The sequence below is a fragment of the Melitaea cinxia genome, chromosome 23 (assembly GCF_905220565.1).
Source record: "Melitaea cinxia chromosome 23, ilMelCinx1.1, whole genome shotgun sequence".
In the NCBI taxonomy this organism is placed as follows: Eukaryota; Metazoa; Arthropoda; class Insecta; order Lepidoptera; family Nymphalidae; genus Melitaea; species Melitaea cinxia.
Window position 1 is genome coordinate 6,259,813 of NC_059416.1, and position 20,345 is coordinate 6,280,157.

General features: G+C 33.4%; 1 protein-coding gene across 1 annotated transcript; it reads left to right on the top strand.

Moving 5' to 3' along the window:
• Nucleotides 1-14,485: 14,485 nt before the first annotated feature.
• LOC123664978 lies at nt 14,486-15,325 on the top strand. Its single transcript, XM_045599343.1, has one exon. It carries the CDS (start codon nt 14,486-14,488, stop codon nt 15,323-15,325), a length of 840 nt encoding a protein of 279 aa, XP_045455299.1.
• Nucleotides 15,326-20,345: the final 5,020 nt, after the last annotated feature.

Here is a 20,345-nt window from a genome sequence, read left to right on the forward strand (position 1 = left end):
AATATGATATTATAAGAAGTAAATATACATACATATACACATACATATATACATACACACACATATACAAATAAATATATACATATATACCTACTACATAAACAAAATACTACATAATAGTTATATATAACTCATACATAATATATACTTTACAATACATACTAGCTTTTAATATCATATTGAAAATTTTAAACACTTGACACATTTTTTGCACACTAGCATAGTATCTATAAATTCCTCCTATTTTATTAGATGTAAAAAATTGTTAACAAACAATTATAGTGAAGGTTTTAAAAAATCAGGATTAAGATATGGTTAAATTATTTAATACGAATAATATATTGTATTATTGTAGAGCTAACGGTGTTATACGGCGAAGACTTAATTCATATCCGGTTACTCAGGACCGAAGATTACAAAGTTGGGCGCACTTAGGATTTCCTTAATGGCTGATCTTGATAGAAACGAGGTCGGCCTTCAGATTGGAAGATTATAATATCATTATGACCTATGAGGGCTCTGCTCAAGATGCTGGGATCAGGCGTGGCTCATGATATAGTAATAAGAAAGTAGATATATAAATATATAAATTCTTATATCCTTTTGGTTTATCAAATAGTTACAAATAGCAGTTATTTTGCATGTTGATATATTTATTTAAATTTTAGTTAAGCTAAGTTTGATTATTAATATTATCTCAACTTTACACTTTATATCAATTTGATTGATGACCTTTTTAAATGAATTTTATTATTAACATGTAGCATCTTTACTGTTAATTTTTTATGCGAAGTAATTTTAATTATACTTGCTACACGGCATTAATATAATGTGGAATGTTGTGTACCCCGTGATGGGATACATATTAGATAATAATGTAATAGTGAATTATATATAATGTTCCATATGTATTTTGTGGATGTACCTATAAAATAAAATAAAAAAATAGATAAATAAATAGTTATGTAGTGAAATTTAAGTAAATAACAGAAATAGATAACTTATACATAGATAAACAAATAATAACTATATAAAAAAAAAATAATATATATATAAGAAAAAAAAAAAAAAAAAATCCTTACTAACAGTAACATAGGTTAAGTGTACATTGTAAGTAGAACATAAGTGTACATATATGGTAACTAGGAAATAAGTGTACATATATGATAACTAGGCAAATAAGTGTAAATATAGACATAGATAAGAAAGTTAGAAATTAGAAAGCAATTATGTGTATACTTCTGCATAAACAGTATTTAGTAAGGAAAAAAAAAAAAAAAAAAAAAAAAAAAAAAAAAAAAAAAAAAAAAAAAAAAAAAAAAAAAAAAAAACCGTCGGCGTCGGGCCACGTCCTAGTTTTACTAGGCAGTCACAGGACTGTCGATCTGTAGTATAATAAGTACAAAAATCGCCTGTAGTATTATAATGCATGCATGATAAACAAAGGCACGGGCATTTTGAGCCCGTGGATCAAAATTTATAAATAAAAAAAAAAAAAAAAATATCATTATGACCTTTCAGATGTTTTACTTATTTATAGCTGTAAGAAAATCTAAAGGAGTAGTATTGTATCTGTATATAATCGTGTATGATAGTTCTTGTGTTGATGTTTCTAATAATTTACGATTCAGATTGTAATATAACACTGCTGGGCCTCTTTCTCCGTGTAGGAGAAGGGACGGAGCTTAATCCACCATGCTGCTCCACTCTGGGTTTGCGGATAAGTTAAAATATATACATTACGAAGGTATAAGCTATGTTGTTTTAATTTATTTCATCTGTTCATTATCAAAACAACTCATATTACTTCTTTCTATTAAATTACGATTCAGCCTGCAACACCGTACTGCTGGACAAAGGACTTTCCCCATGTAGTAGAAGAATCGGAGCTTAATCCACCACGTTTCTTATCTGCGGATTGGCGGATATATTCCCTACTACGATCATTATCAGGTGTGTATGATAACAACCGAGACCGACAGCTTAATGTGCTTTCCAAGACACGGTGGTAAGATCCATAAGGACAGAAATCCAAACAAATAAAAGGAAAAAAATGTTTGTACAAATACAAATATCCATCCCCAACGGGAATCGAACCCGCAAAACGCCGGTGTTTAAGCGCGTAAATTGCACAATCACCACTACACCAGAGCAGTTGTTTCAATAATTAAAACTTCATAATTTTTCTGCCATATCCTAAGAAAACAAAACAGATACTATTTTTTTAACCGACTTCCAAAAAAGGAGGAGCTTCTCAATTCGACTGTATTTTTTTTTATGTATGTTACATCAGAACTTTTGACCGGGTGGACCAATTTCGACAATTTTTTTTAATCGAAAGGTGGTATGTATCAATTGGTCCCATTTAAATTTATTTGAGATCTAATAACTACTTTTCGAGTTATATCTAATAATGCGTTTTTACTTGACGCTTTTTTGTCGACCTACGTTGTATTATACCGCATAACTTTCTACTGGATGTACCGATTTTGATAATTATTTTTTTGTTGAAAAGGGGTATCCTTAGTTTATTACCATGATAAGGAAACCAGGATCTGATGATGGGATCCCAGAGAAATCGAGGGAAACTCTCGAAAACCCGCAATAACTTTTTACTGGGTGTACCGATTTTGATAATTCTTTTTTTGTTGGAAAGGGAATATCCCTAGTTTGGTACCATGATAAGGAAACTAGGATCTGACGATGGGATCCCAGAGAAATCGAGGGAAACTGTCGAAAATCCGCAATGACTTTTTACGGGGTGTACCAATTTTGATAATTCTTTTTTTGTTGGAAAGGGGATATCCCTAATTTGGTACCATGATAAGGAAACTAGGATCTAATGATGGGATCCCAGAGAAATCGAGGGAAACTCTCGAAAATCCACAATAACTTTTTACTGGGTGTGCCGATTTTGATAATTTTTAATTTAATTGAAAGCTGATGTTTATCATGTGATCACATATAAATTTTATCGAGATCTGATAACTACTTTTTGAGTAATCTTTGATAACGCGTAGTTACTTGACTATTTTTTCGTCGATCTACGTTGTATTATTCGTCGATGTAATTGAAGTCGGTTTTCGTTTGCGAGCAAACACAATTATTGTAATGTTTCTTTGTGGTTTACAATAAAGAGTATTTATTATTATTATTATAACTATCACTAATAAACTAACACCGATATTCGAACGTAAAACAGGACAATTACGTTGTTTATCATTAATTATACGGAGTCCCCAATATTGAGACAATATTTATGTGTGTTCCCAGGACCAGGCGTGCAATAGTGCCTAAATATTGGAAACCCGGAATGATTAACGACAAACAGGATACATATCCCGTATATACATATTAAATGTTTCGCTTTACACATTAGTATCAGAGTAGTAGTAGATTAATACATGCTTCGATAAATGTATGTATACACATAAAAATATATATACAATCAGACTTTAGGCGGAAATCGAACCCATTCGAACAAATCAAACCCCCGGAGCAGAAAGCTGGGTCACTGAAAACTGCGCCAACGGGCTATTATCATGCTCTAATACAATTGGTTCACTTGTGTTTAAAAGAGCATGAAATCGGATAAATATGTTTGTCCACAAATAAAAAAAAACCAACTTCAATATTTATATCGACAAATAATACAATGTTGGTAGACGAACAAATAATCAATTAAATACGCATTGTTAGGTATTTCCGATATACGATCCGTATATACGATCTGGTCAGTGTCGCGGGAAGTCGCTGGATGCTTGCTGCGCAGGACCGATCGTCGTGGGAAGCATTAGAGGAGGCTTATGCTCAGCAGTGGGCGTCCATGAGCTAATATGATGATGATGATGTTAGGTATAACTCAAAAAGTACCCGTCAGATCTCGATCAAACTTAACTCTGCGGGAGTCGCATCCCATAATACAATACGGATTATCGCTGCAGTGTCAAAAATACCATAACAGATTCATTATAAAAATGAGGCCACATGACAAGCACCAATTAAAAAAAAAAATAACTAAAATCGGTACACCCAGAAACAATTTATTATGGAACACAGAAAAAAAACAGGTGAATTGTGAACCACCACATTTTTGAAGTTAGTATGAAAAAACATTTTCGTATAAAAGATATTAAAAAAAAAACTTATTAAAAATAAAGCAGTTTCAAATACACAGTTTAACCAATTTAAGAATTCCAACTTATTTTTTACTTTAATACTGTATATTATGCAAATGACATGAGGCAATTTACAGAGCACAAATGTGAATAGCTTGTTCATGTTTACGTTTTGTAAAATTATGTTTTAAATTGCAACAACAACATTGTTTCAGAAAACACGAATGTTACGGTTTACCGCTTAACCGTGTATTTTGTTCTTTCATTAGTATATACACATATAGATATTTATCGCTCCACTATACCTATGGAATGTAGAAAAAATATTTTTAATGAAATAAACATTCCTACGCGAGTTTATATATGTGAGGTAAATTAATGTGGTCGAAAACGTTTAACCTCTGGAACAAAAGGTTCTAACACTTTGTTTTACAAAGTAGCAAGTCGTTTCCGACGTTTATTGTCGGTTAAAACAAACGCTGAGTTGTCCTTTTAAGAGAACTGTAAAAGGAATCATTTTAAGTCATTTCCATTCTACGAGTTTCTGTGAAAACTTTTTAGAACTCGGAGGTTTAAACCTTTCTTTAACGTTTTTTGTGGATCTTTAAATGTTACATCCGTATTTTGTATATGGGTGACTTTTTGAGAGGCTACACCGCCGTCAAGTGATAAATGATGTAATAATACTTACATAAAATTTAACATAGGTAAATATAGCTGTAGAGTCACTTTAATCATATTGTTTGGCCAGTACATATTAGATTCTAAAACACAACCTATAGGATTCACTTACACTCACTTCAGTCTATCGCAGTCCACTGCTTGACATAAGCCTACTCAAGTTTGCGCCATTTTTGCGCGAACTCATGTGTTTCACCCATAGTCACCACGCTGGGCAGGCGAGTTGGTGACCGCAGGGCTGGCTTTGTCGCACTGAAGACGTTAGCCGTCTTCGGCCTGTGTATTTCAAAGCCAGCAGTTGGATGGTTATCCCGCCATCGGTCAGCTTTTCAGTTCCAAAGTGGTCTTACAAGACCCACGGGAAGAGAGGGTACCTGTAGGATTAGTAAACATTAATTTATTTACCAGTAAAACAAATTAATCGTTGATAAGATCTTATTGTGTTGAATTATACTGTCAGGATAAGGATCCCTTTATTTTTACAAAAAAAGCTCGATAATAAGAGTAAATAAAATAATTTTGAAATATAATAGTTTGAGATTTTTTCTTTAAAACGCTTTAGAAAATAATTATTTATTTTATTACAACACAATGGTAAATTATCACTAAACTAATATTATCAAATTATCTTATTAATTATAAAAATATTTATACAGAATACTGCAAATATTAAAGGTTGCCAATACCATTTTAAGTTTTCGCGATTTATATTATTCGTTTATATTTGTGATAAATAAAGTATCAATTGAAAGTTACATGTTGACAAAAAAGAGTGTGTGTGTATACTTGTACGCACGTAAGAAGTTATACTTCATCGGCTAGCTAACTTCACGTTGTTAACTTCTTCTTCGTTGACCTGCTAACTTCAGGTTGTCGGTTTTTTCGTGACAGTGTGCGCGTACATCGTAAAAATTTACCCTCATAATTTTTACCTAACGGGCCAAAAGAAGTATATCTTCAATAATCATTTGACGTATGAAACTCTGTGAAAACCTGATGCAATCAAAACGTCCGAAGAAGTTATAATGGTAGTACCTAAAGTCAATATTTTTGCTAATGTACACATTGCGGTACAAAGCTAGAACGTAAATCGTTTGAAAGCAAACAGTACCTACCTTTCTCGTAGCGTTCGGTACTGAGTTTAGAAGTTTAGTTTCATAAAATGATTCCGTTTCAGACAAAAATTTTGACATATAAATTAAGATATTTATACTTATTTTCAATTACCACCCAAAGGTTGCCTAGAAGAAATAGCTTTATGCGATAGGGCGCCTTTTGTACTTTTTTTGTTTTGTAATTTATTTTAATCATTTTTCTGTTGTACAATAAAGAATACATTATGACAAATTACCACTTATTGATTTTCTTAAGTCGTCTTTCTTCTTCTTTATTATTATAATATAAATAAATTAGGAAGCCCATAATTACAATAAAATGTTTATGCGGAATATATGTTTGTACAAGTCATCAAAAATTTCAATAAAAATTAACTCTATACAACATACGAATTTTTAGAACAGTCTCTTTGATCATTAAGTAAAATTTCTCTAACGCTTTTGTATATTTTAGAATGGGAGTCTGAGGTGAGCAGATAGGTCAAATTCTATACGTACCTAATTAGATGTATACAAAGCAAGAGGCATTAAATAAAACCACTTACGTGTACTTACGAGTATGTATACACATTACATACTGCTCAAGCCGATATAATCTAAAAAGAAATACTAAATAGTCCAAAGGTTGTTTACCATCAGGTACCGAGTGTAAAACGATTTGGCATTTTGTTGAAATTGTACTAATTTCCTCGATGTTTTGTAGTGTTCCACGAATAATTTGTAATGAAGTATGCACGTGAACGTACACGCAAGAGTACCTAAGTGTTATGGGAATTTAAGTTATGAAATATTTGCATTAATACTATTATAGTCCATTTATATTATGCAGACTTATTACTTAAAACTGTTACATTTGATCGCTATTATCACTTATCGTTTTTTACGATGAAAACTGGATTTTGCTGGGGTTTTGGGTTCGATGGCCAACACAAGTTTGTGTGTTATATATATATATATATATATATATATATAATGTTGCTATATCAGTTGGGTTTAACAAGCATCAAGTTGTTTAGGGACAGAGTACCGTGTGTGTGTTATAGATATTTATTTATTTATATGAGTAGTAAAAATTGTTTCTTGATTACAATAAATTTCCACAAAAATGGAAAATAATAGCTATATTCACGGTGATTAAAGAAAAACAATACACATGATGTTACCTAACCTAATACCTACTAAAATTACATCAGTACAATCGCCCTTACTTCATACTTGACTACGCCAACGATTGCTATCTTAACCGTACCTACAATTCATTAAATAAACTTGAGTAACTTCAATGTTATGATTTATTTCCTAATTACTTGTGTTAATGTAACTATATTTTCTTAAGACCTTTCATTATTTACTTATTTACCTTTACTGAATAATGGTCGAATTGTAAGAACTTATTTATTTATTTATTTATTTATCAAATAAACAATACTGTACTTATTTATTATAAATAGCATTAAAAAACCACGCAGGTTTATGACAATGCTATTTAGTAATAACCAATGAACCAAAAAAAAAATAAATAAATAAAATAATCACATTTATACTGAATCATTATTATAACTGAAATCTATAATTTAGTTTAATCAAGCCTTGTTATTATTTAACAAACAATAGCTGTCACTAAAAACTTGTGACAGGTGCTGTGTTATTAAGGTCATCAGAAAATAATCGTGTACTTGTTGCTTTCTAAACAAAAGCACCAGTTAGTTTTCAAATAAAATTCTTAATCTGTTGTTAATGTTTATGCTTTTCAAAATGATAGTGATATTATTATCAAAGTGATAATATTATATTTAGCTTTAGTTTAGACTTTCTATCATAAACAAGATTTTGGTTAAAATATCTGTAATATAGATAAGAAGATTTACTTTTTTCTGCAATTCGTGCAATCGGTTATTGCACCGAATTTTAAAGATTTAAATTCTGAAGCGAGTGTAAGCTGGTCACAGAGAGATCCGAGTTAAGCATACCGTGTAAAAATAAAGTCCAAGTTAGCGCAACACTCAATTATTAGTGTTGCGGTACAAAATGTTCCCTAGTGTATCTGGGGTTTAAAGGACACAACACATATATGTTAATGTATGTACTATAATTTCATATATAATAAATTTTTCTTATTATCTTGATGTTCAACATACATAAACATTTTTAGGCAACCCATTTTTAATATATTGTCTAATATACTAAATTTATTATAAAACTAGCGGTGCCCGCGACTACGTCCGCGTAGAGTTTAGCAAAAATAAATAAATTTCAAAAATAAGGGTAGCCTAATTTATTCCTTATTACATCAGCTATCTGTCAATGAAAGTCCCGTCGAAACCGGCCCAGCCGTTTCAGAGATTAGCCGGAACGAACAGACAGACACAAAAATTGTAAAAAATTATGTACCGTTGTACATCCATATGCATTTAGTAAAAAGCGGCTATATTAATATTACAAAAAGACACTCCAATTTTATTTATTTGTATAGATATGTTTCATCCTATTATCAGCTCGGTGAAGGTCGATTTAGGTTCGGATCTTCTACTATAACATTATATTTTGCCAACGACAGTAAATAATAACAAACAAGAAATAAATTATGAAAATAACAACAAGACGATAAAGAAATAACCAAATAAACTTGATGTTACCTTAAACACGGGGATGCTTCAGATAGAGATAACTTGCCCATGACTATTAAAAACGTCGGATGTGAAAAAACAGCAACTTTACAGAGAGCGATTCTAAGTGTAAATTGCGTGTATCTTTTTACTTATTTTAAGCAGGATCATGAAATTTTAAAGTAATGCTGTACAGGGTATTTATGTTTAATATTATTACTAGCCGGTATTTAATGTGTAAATATGAGAAAAGTCACTTGTTACATTTTTAACGGGTTAAGACTAATAGGTACTGATTTGTCAGAACTCAGAAGTACCACAACTAAATAATATATGCATATAATAAAAAGTTTCTCTTCAGCTGATGATAGACTTGGTTATTTGGGAACGTTTTATGAAATAAACAAAAAAATGCGATTTTGCAGTTCCGACAATGTTAATAGTCACTAGCCAACTGTCTATGTTAAAAACCCAAGATAGACAGAACAGGCTAAGCGCCTGTTCTGTCAGAAAGTTAGAAGTTTGTTTTCTTAAAGTTTATCAAATTATATCATGTAGTCATTAAACTAGTTATAACATTTTAAGTTTTATAGACAGCCCCCATGAGAAAGATTAACGTAGAATAAAATATACCGACATTTTGTTATACAAAGTGGCGAGTCATAACCGACGTTTACTGTCGGTTATGATAAGCGCAGTTTTGTACCTCTGAGGATGTTCTGTAGGGACACATTTTAAGTCACTATCATGAGTCTCATTGGTGATAATGTTATGACGTGTATCAAAATTGAAAATTATTTCTAGAAGGAACGTTAAATACCTATATGGTGTTTGATAATACTCTGCTTTCTGTCTGCTCTTGTGAATTTATGAAATTGTGTGCTGTAAAAGATTTTTCTGTAAGTATTTTTCTGGTTCAATATTCTGAATTAGATACAAATTATAGATATTAAAATCGACAACTCTTACATCCAATACATATTTTTGTATAAATCAGTAAAAATTGTATTTTACTAAAGGTTTATCATTCAATCCAATGCAAAAAAAGACGAATTTAAAAATAAAAGTTATTTGGAGACGCAACGGTTGTGTAGTTATTATTATAAAACATCAACAACCCGGTCGAAACCCTACAAAATCCTGTGAATAAGCTGATTACTATCATTACTATCTTATCTTTTCAACGCCTTGAGTTAATTTCAGACTTCTAATTACTTAAGAGACTCCTCAAATTTTCAAAGTAAAATAAATGGAAGCCGTTCTTCGCATCAAAGTTCAATAAATTGGAGGCTGCCATCATTATAATTTAACATTTTCGTGTTTAATTTTAATTTCATAATTCAGCTGAAGATTATGATTTTATAATTAATTTTAAAAACCATTCACACCACAATCATTCACCTTCACATTATTACAATAAATGTGATATAAAAAAATCATTTAAAACATGTTTTTTACTAAATGGTTGTTACACTGTATGCAGAAACTTGTGTGTAAATTTTATTCCATTATATCTAGTGCAAATAAGCAGGGATATTTCGGTAATTTATTTTTATCACAACATAAATTTTAATTAATGGATTAATACCAATGGATTTAAATCCACCACACATGAGTTCAATTAATAAAACAACTTTTTTCGGATTTTATCGCGGTAAAATCCGAAAAAAGTTGTTTTATTAAATGAGTAAAATTCGCGTAAACCTTAGAAAACCACATGAGTTCAAGCCATTTTTGGCTCGAACTTGTGGAGGTACACTACTACACGTACTATGTCCAGTAGTGGCCTGCGATAGGCTGATGGGATGATGATGATGATGATGATGGATTAATACCACTTTTTTTTGTATCTATTCATGCATTTGTCAAGCAAATTTGCACTACTGTACTTATGATTAATTTAAATTGCGTTTTGATGTAAAATAGTTTTATATCTATAGAAAATGGGAGCTTTTTGTGTATCAATTTGAAATAATTAGTATGAATTCAATAATAATCATTGAATGATCACTTATTATTATGTGTATTGGTAAAAAAATTTTGTAGATCTTTTCTGTATTGATAAATTACACGTCACATAAATGTAAAATATAAAAATTAGAGCGCAGTTGTGAGTTAATTTTAATAAAAAACTTGATGTTATTGAAAACGAAACATCGACCGATGAGAAGATGTCTAAAATTCGATCTATATCATGCACTGTTAGTTTTCAAGTCATAAAATAATACAATAAACTTAATTTAATCTACACAATATTATTTTATAAGAATTTTAAGTGTACAAAATTAACAAATCTCCATGATCAATTAAATATTTATCATTACAGCCTCTACAGTCCACTGCTGGACATAGGCCTCCACAAGTTCACGCCAAAAAGTTCAATTAAATATTAATAATTGTTAATATTACGACTATTAAAAAAATAATAAACTATTTGAGACTGATAAAAATTTGTGTTCTTGCAATCTTCCTGCTTTCAACAGAATCTATCTTGAATATTTCATTTTAAATAAAGTTTTCGGTCAAAAAGTTTTCAACGCAAAAAGCGCTATATTTCCATGGGTCGAGGCAATGGAAAACTTGAAAAACGTTTTGAGAGCAGTTTGAATTTAAATATTTCTAGACATCGAACTTTTGCGGCTTAAGTTGCTTCTTGGACGTCTTAATTTTGACTTTCTGAAATTTTTTAAATTTATTTCATTTTTATATTCTAAATTGAAATTGTACCAAATATCATATAATATTAACTAGTGGTCGCCTAGAATTAAAGAATAGCAAAAAAATAATGAAAATAAAGAACCTTTTTTTAAATTTTTCAATTTGACTACAGACTGACAATCAAGAAAATAGTATAATATGCGTGTGTGTGAAATAAATGGTAGTGTGTTGTTTTTATTAATTTAAGTTTTAATTATAATTTAAAAAATATATTAGCATCCTGCACTCTTTCTCTATAGAAACTATAAGTGTGCGAAATTTCATGCTCCTTCGTCCGCGCAATTTCCGTAAAAATGGGTACAAAGTTTTTGCTTCACGTATTAATATATAGATAGGCTAAGGTTAAGATGTTTGCCTCACTTTTTTTAAAAAAAACCTCACCATTACTCAACATCAATTATATATCATTATATCATTTTATAGATAATTGCTTACTCTACCGGCATCCACAACTAAAAAGATTATGATTGTTTTTGTTTTTGTAAATTAATTAAAATTACTTAAATTATTTAGTGTGAATTATTCGCACGGGTATCGCTAGTTCGTTTTCAATATTCATTATTAATTACTTTAGTTTATTACCGTCCACTGCTGGACATAGGCTTCTACAAGTTCGCGCCAATAACGGCGTAAACTCATGTGTGTTGCCCATAATCACCACGCTGGGCAGGCGGGTTGGTGACCGCAGGACTGGCTTTGTCGCACCGAAGACTATTAAGTAGTATTAGTTTATAAGTTCTATAATATAAAATAAACATTGTACATACTTTAATTTTGTTAATACCTATAGATCTATTTTAATTACCCATATAAAATTATAATATTATAATAACATTTTGTAATATTTGTTGAAATAAGAATGGAAAGTTGTATAAGTATGGAGACAATATAATCTACAAAACTCCAAAGTATTTGCATGTACTTAATAAACTAGAACGGTACAGATTATTTTAAATAAATTATATCATTCAATGAAAAACAAAAGGGTTTATCGATCATATAAACCATTTTAAGAATTATTTAGTTATTTACTGTAACCCCAAAATGTCTACCAAAATTCGTTAAATGCCTTCAAATTGTCCGGACTAAAGTACTAATCCGATTGCGGTGGACTGAAACTTCGATGCCAGATACCCATGTCAAAGGATACCTTTAAATTATTCGAAGAGTAATTTTGTTAAGTAAAAGGAATAATAGCCGGAGGTCCGGTTAATAGTATCCTTTACACAGCGGTGAAGGGATGTTATTTATTTTATACAAAATTGCAAACTTAATTATAGCAATGAATATTATTTGAAATAGCATTTTGTGGCTTAAGGTAATTAATTATGAGTGTTAAAGTTAGCAACAATTAGTCATTTTGTTCATAATGTCATTGTTTTTCACCGAGTTTTAAGGTAAAAAACTTAACTTAGATTTTAACATTAAAAGCATCCTGCAACAGTAAAAGCATCGCAGGCGCGTTCCCGACCATAGGGTGGTAGTGGAACTGTGTTATCCCTTAGTCGCCTCTTACGACACTCACGGGAAGAGAGGGGCTTACTATATTCTTAATGCCGTAATCACACAGCAGTTTAAATGTATACAACCAGAAAAATATTTTTGTATTCGAAATGGCATTCTTTTTCGACTGATTTAGCGTTCCTCAAATTTTCGTAAATCTTAGGTTGTTAAAAGCTTAGAAATGTGAAATGTGTATTTAATATTAAATTAAAATAAAAAATTATAAGTGAATATAAATAGTTCATCGTACAAAATAAATACATAAAATTTAAATGTATAATTTTTTTTAAATAAAAATAAAAGTGTGCCTAATATGATTTTTGAATAAAAGTTTATCACACCTAGCTAAATACAAACCAAAGTAAATTATATTACACGTTACATACGTGATGTTATATTACTGAAAATAACAGCAACGAACCAGCTTCAGAATGTAATACAAACATATTGAAAAAGTTGTACGAGATCCGCTAACAAAGCATTATGAACTCGAACAAAGTAAACATGCAAAAAGTTTTACATACATATTTGGAAGAACATTATACAATATTGGTTATAAGAAAATTATTAGTCATTTACATCAATATTTTGCTTGCTCTGTTGTATCTACATCTTAAAGAGACTAACAAAGTAAATTTCTATCTATTTCACTGAATGTCTATGATGTTTATCTAGCACATAAGTTTCTGATAGATTATACAGCAGGAGCAAACCGCTTTGGGCGCATTTAAATTACAAATTTTTGGTTCATATTGCGTACATAAGTATGTGACATACAGAGACCGGTACAACGACGTTAGAAGGTGAATAATTGTATTTGCTCGCAAACGAAAAAAAACCGACTTCAATTACATCGACAAGTAATACAATGTAAGTAGACGAAAAAATAGTCAAGTATATACGCGTTATCAAAGATTACTCAAAAAATTTTAATCAGATCTCGATGAAATTTAAATGTAATACATAACAAATACATAGTACATGATAAATATCAGCTTTCGATTAAATTAAAAATCATCAAAATCGGTACACCCAGTAAAAAGTTATGCGGTATACCTATGTGGGAATCATTTTCATTCACACCACACATACATACACAAACACACCCACGTATATAAATTATAATAACAATAATATTTATTTACTAATAATTATTATACTTTACAAATATACATACATATACATAATATATTTAAACATATAAATAATCGTATATAATAATCGTATATAAATAATCTAATATTATTATATGTTTAATTTATGAACTTTCCAATAAAAATTATATATTTAATACTACGCATTAAAATAGCAATACGGTGCAATTGAGGACTCGGATAACGGGACGACAGGTGGAAGTCAATGCCCGCGCGCGCCGGCCGCCGAGCGACTCCGGCGCCAGTTGACCGCACGACTTCAGCTAGTCTCCACGTCGCTTGCTTTTTCATTTTATATTTCGGGAACGCTTAGATTATCGTATTGCTGTGTTTAGCTTATACTTATATACGCGCTATTATTTCCTTTTCTTTCGCTGATTAATTTCTTCGCTCACTTCACTATCGCTGTTGCTTATTCTATCTATAAACTGTACTTCTGTGTGGTGTAAAATAAACTGTTGTTTCATATGTGGCCTTATTATTTAACTTATAGTGTAGTGTGAAATAAACTTTCTATAGAATAACGAACATTAATACTTCGTTCTAAAGTGGTGACCCCGATAAACGAACGTTATAATTTGAAATCCAGCATGAGTTTTAACAAAGAAAGTGCAGGTGATTCGAAAAACTCAGCGCGCGGGTTGTCGGACTTATCTGGTGAATCGTGCCGCGTTGGAGTGCGTATACCTCCTTTTTGGCCTCAAGAACCAGCATTATGGTTTGCTCAAGTCGAGGGACAATTTGCTTTAGCGAATATAACGAACGATGTCACTAAGTTTTACTACGTAACATCACACTTAGATCACATCTACGCTTCGGAAGTGAAGGATATAATTATCGCTCCACCCGAAACAAATAAATATGAAAAGTTAAAGACCGAATTAACAAAAAGATTATCCGCATCTCGGGAAAAGGAAGTGCAGCAACTATTGATGCATGAGGAACTAGGCGATCGTAAACCGTCTCAGTTTTTACGACATTTACAACATCTGGCCGGACCTAATATACCGGAAGATTTCCTCAAGACTATATGGACCAGCCGCTTGCCTAATAGCATTCAGGCAGTCCTAGCAGCACAGCCAACCACTCCTTTAGCGACACTAGCGGAAGTAGCTGATCGAGTAAATGATATTGTTCCTTCCTCTCCAGCTGTTGCGAGTGCTTCGATGTCAACTCAAAACACACTCGATCAAATGGCAAAAATGATTGCGGACCTCACGAAGCAAGTACAGGCTTTAAAGGTTCAACAGTCAAGACGGCCACGATCCATGTCTAGGGGAAGAGACAGACGTAAGCGCAGTTCCAGCAGAACACACTCCTCTCACGAGAGATATCCTTACTGTTGGTATCACAAGATACATGGTTCTCGAGCAAGGAGGTGTGTTAAGCCTTGCGATTTCGCCTCGGGAAATGCTCCGGACAGTCGCTAATGGCGGCTGACGATTGTCCGAGTTCTAGTCGCCTGTTTATCACAGATCGTAACAGCAAGACACAATTTCTCATTGATACGGGCAGTGACCTCTGTGTTTACCCTCGAGCGCTAATTAAAGAATACAGGCATAGCACAAATTATCATCTCTTCGCCGCTAATGGTACCGCTATTAACACCTACGGATATAAACACCTGGAATTAAACCTTGGACTTCGTCGCACTTTTTCCTGGAGGTTTGTGGTCGCCGATGTTACGAAGGCTATCATAGGTGTCGACTTCCTAAGTTTCTATAACTTGGCTGTCGACTGCCGACACAAGCGACTAGTTGATAATACAACTACATTACAAGTTTCTGCGACATCAGCTGGGTGTAACATTGTTTCGTCTGTCCGTACAGTCTGGGGTGAATCGAAGTACCTGCAAGTCCTGCGAGCGTATCCAGACATTACTCGACCTCCTGGAGCACCAAGGACGATTAATCACAACACCGTACATCATATTAGGACAACACCTGGGCCACCAATATCGTGTACACCGCGACGTCTAGCTCCTGATAAATTAAAAATTGCTAAAAAAGAATTTGAGGGCATGTTAAAGAGTGGTATCGCTAGGCCATCGGATAGTCCCTGGGCATCACCTTTACACCTCGTTCCCAAGAAAGACAATGGATGGCGACCTTGTGGTGACTATCGCATGTTGAATGCTCGTACAATACCGGATTGTTATCCTATACGTAATATACAAGACTTTGCACATAGTATAAGTGGTTGCACGATATTTTCAACACTCGACCTCGAAAAAGCCTACCAGCAGATCCCGGTATTCCCTGAAGATGTTCCTAAGACAGCTATCACTACACCATTCGGGCTGTATGAGTTCCCGTTTATGACGTTTGGCCTACGTAATGCAGGTCAAACGTTTCAACGATTTATCGACGAGGTAACCCGAGGATTAGATTTTTGTTACGCATACCTTGATGATTTTTTAATTTTCTCGTGCGATGAAAAGGAACACGAATCTCATCTACACCAACTGTTCAAACGTCTACAAGAATATGGTATCGTCATTAACACCTCTAAATGTGTCTTTGGAGCTAAGGAAGTAAAATTTCTGGGGTACACAATATCAGCTGAAGGAACTAGACCCCTGGACACAAAAGTTGAAGCCATCAAGTCGTTTCCCGAGCCGAAAACTATTAAGCAACTACGACGTTTCTTAGGAATGATTAATTTCTATAGGAGATTTATACCATCAGCAGCACAGATACAAGCACCCTTAAACAATCTTCTTACCGGCTCAGTAAAGGGCTCTCACCCAGTTAACCTCCAGGGTGACACTTTAAAGGCATTCGAGGCCTGTAAAGACAGTCTGTGCCGTGCTACTTTATTAGCACACCCAGATTGTGAAGCACCTCTTGCTTTGGTTACCGACGCATCCGATAAGGCAATCGGAGCGGTACTTCAACAATACAAAAACAAAGGCTGGCAACCACTCGCTTTCTTTTCGCACAAATTAAGCCCGACACGAAGCAGCTATTCACCATACGATCGGGAATTGCTAGCAATTTACGAGGCGGTTCGGTATTTTCGTCACATGCTGGAAGCTAGAGATTTTACTATCTACACCGATCATAAGCCTCTAACGTTTGCATACAACGCGCGGAAAGAGAAAGGCTCTCCTAGGCAACAACGTCATCTCGAATTCATATCCCAGTTCACCACTGACATTAGGCATATTTCGGGTGCAGAGAACGTAGTGGCGGATACCTTATCGAGAATCGAAGAAGTCTTTACTCCAATAGACTACAAGCAGTTGGCTGAAGTACAAAGTATAGACGAAGAATTGAAGTCGCTACTTAAAGACGGATCATCGTTACGTCTTAAGAAAATCGTGTTGCCTGATTCTCAAGTCAGTTTATATTGTGACGTCAGCACTGAACTTACCAGACCATTCGTTACCAAACAACTGAGACGCCAAGTTTTCGACAACCTTCACGGACTTAGTCATCCAGGAGCCAACGCTACAGCGAAACTAATCTCTCAGCGCTATGTGTGGCCTGGTATTAAGAAGAACTGCAGAGAGTGGTGTCGGTCGTGTCATGCCTGTCAACGAGCTAAAGTCACTCGTCATGTTTCTTCTCCCCTGGGCACCTACGAGCTACCAAAAATAAGATTTCAGCAGATACACATCGACCTTATAGGACCACTGCCACCGTCTCAAGGTTTTCGCTACTGCCTTACTGCTGTTGACAGATTCACGAGATGGCCTGAAGCAGTACCTATAACAGATATAACAGCTGAGACCGTTGCGAAGGCTCTAATGACATGCTGGATATCTAGATTCGGATGCCCGACTGATATAGTGACAGACCGCGGCGCTCAGTTTGAATCAGCTCTCTTTAAGCACTTATCAGAACTAATCGGCTTCAAACACAAGAAAACTACTGCATACCACCCATCCTGCAACGGTTTAGTGGAGAGATTCCATCGTCAACTTAAAGCTGCAATTGTATGCCATTCAAAGGATAATTGGACTGAAGTTTTACCTTTAGTTTTACTCGGCATACGTTGCGCTTATAAAGAAGACTTAAAAGCAACCTCAGCAGAATTAGTTTACGGCGAAACACTGCGACTTCCAGGACAATTCTTCTCCAGTCCTGATATCACACCGACTAACGACGTCGCAGATTTTATCGCTCGTTTACGCGCATTCGCACACAACGTAAGACCGCAACAAACTTCAAGACATGGTCAGAAGTCAGCCTTTGTATTTAAGGACTTGGCAACGTGTAGCCACGTATATTTACGCGAAGATGCAAAACGTGGTGCACTACAGCCAGCTTACAATGGACCATATGCTGTGTTAAAAAGAGACGACAAGACGATGACACTGCTGGTTAGAGGGAAAACTACAAAAGTAACCATAGACCGAGTCAAACCAGCATATATACTTGTTGATAAACCAGCAACAAAGTCTCAACAACCTGAACCAGAGCTGAAAAAGAATATAGAAAGGCGAACCCGATCAGGCCGCCATGTACACTTCCCGCAGTTTTACCGCCCGTAGTGACGGTCTCCGCGGGGGAGTGATGTGGGAATCATTTTCATTCACACCACACATACATACACAAACACACCCACGTATATAAATTATAATAACAATAATATTTATTTACTAATAATTATTATACTTTACAAATATACATACATATACATAATATATTTAAACATATAAATAATCGTATATAATAATCGTATATAAATAATCTAATATTATTATATGTTTAATTTATGAACTTTCCAATAAAAATTATATATTTAATACTACGCATTAAAATAGCAATACGGTGCAATTGAGGACTCGGATAACGGGACGACCGCGACAGGTGGAAGTCAATGCCCGCGCGCGCCGGCCGCCGAGCGACTCCGGCGCCAGTTGACCGCACGACTTCAGCTAGTCTCCACGTCGCTTGCTTTTTCATTTTATATTTCGGGAACGCTTAGATTATCGTATTGCTGTGTTTAGCTTATACTTATATACGCGCTATTATTTCCTTTTCTTTCGCTGATTAATTTCTTCGCTCACTTCACTATCGCTGTTGCTTATTCTATCTATAAACTGTACTTCTGTGTGGTGTAAAATAAACTGTTGTTTCATATGTGGCCTTATTATTTAACTTATAGTGTAGTGTGAAATAAACTTTCTATAGAATAACGAACATTAATACTTCGTTCTAAACCTAATACAACGTAGGTGGACGAAAAAATAGTCAAGTAAAAACGCATTATTAGATATATCTCGAAAATCTGTTGTTAGATCTCAAATAAATTTAAATGGAACCAAATGACACGAGCCACATTTCGATTAAAAATTTTTTTGTTGAAATCGGTCCACCCAGTCAAAAGTTCTGAAGTAACATAAAAAAAATACAGTCGAATTGAGAACCTTCTCCTTTTTGGAAGTCGGTTAAAAATACATCATAAACTTTTGTTGGATACTGCTGTACACCTTTTGTTGGATACTATTGTGGCCCTGAATGCTTATAGTTTTAATAAATTTTATTTTGACATTTTATTCCATATTAAACGAACTTAATTTTATATTTAAATCATCATAAAGAGCAATCTTAGATAAAATAACCCAATTGCTTGTTAGCTATTAGGGAAACGAGTTAAATTTGTTTTGAATTCTAATTTGAATAGCGTAATATTATATCATTCATATTATTATTATTTTTTTACTTTATCACTCTTGGGCTACTGTGTCCCGCAGTAACATCATTTTCCACCACCATAGGTAGACTGGTAGAGATTATAGAGATAAGTTCGCCCTTGCCAACATCCTTTGTAGAAATGAGCTATAATTATGTTGTTAAAGTGCAATAAAGAATATATATCAATAATTTAATTTTTTTTAGAATCTTGATTAAAAGTTTTAAACTGAACTACTTACCTTTGCTCTCTATTTTTATTAATTTAAGAAAGATTACCTTTATCGCACAGATCAAGCTTTTTAATTTATTCTCCATCCTATGTGACATTAGCCAAATTATCTGTACTCTTTTGACACTAATTAAATATTCGACTTAAACTAATGAAATTATTTATCCGCCAACCGGCATTGGAGCAGCGCCGTGGATTAAGCTCTGATCCTTCTCCTACTTGGGGAAAGAGGCCTATGCCCATTAGTGGGATATTACAGGCTGAACCGAATAATGAAATTTCGTTTGAAGATATTTCAAAGAATTGATCAAGTCATTTCAAATAAAATGAGGAATTTCTCGAATATTGTTTATTGGCTTATTTCAAGCTTCAATAGAAGTACCGCTGAATAATTTGACAAATGTATATCGTAACAAAGACATATAAGTCGGGACAGCTATGTTACTTAAGTGTTTTGAGCATCAAGGTCGTTAAGGTAAATGCTTTGTTTCATACTGGAAATAACAATACACGTCGGAGTAATTTTGATTAAAACAAAAATTTCGCGAATTCACAAAGAGACGTTTTGTGTGGGAA

Bases quoted from the DNA above. Each gene is read 5' to 3' on its own strand.
- LOC123664978 (XM_045599343.1), top strand. From the start codon at position 14,486: ATGAGTTTTAACAAAGAAAGTGCAGGTGATTCGAAAAACTCAGCGCGC.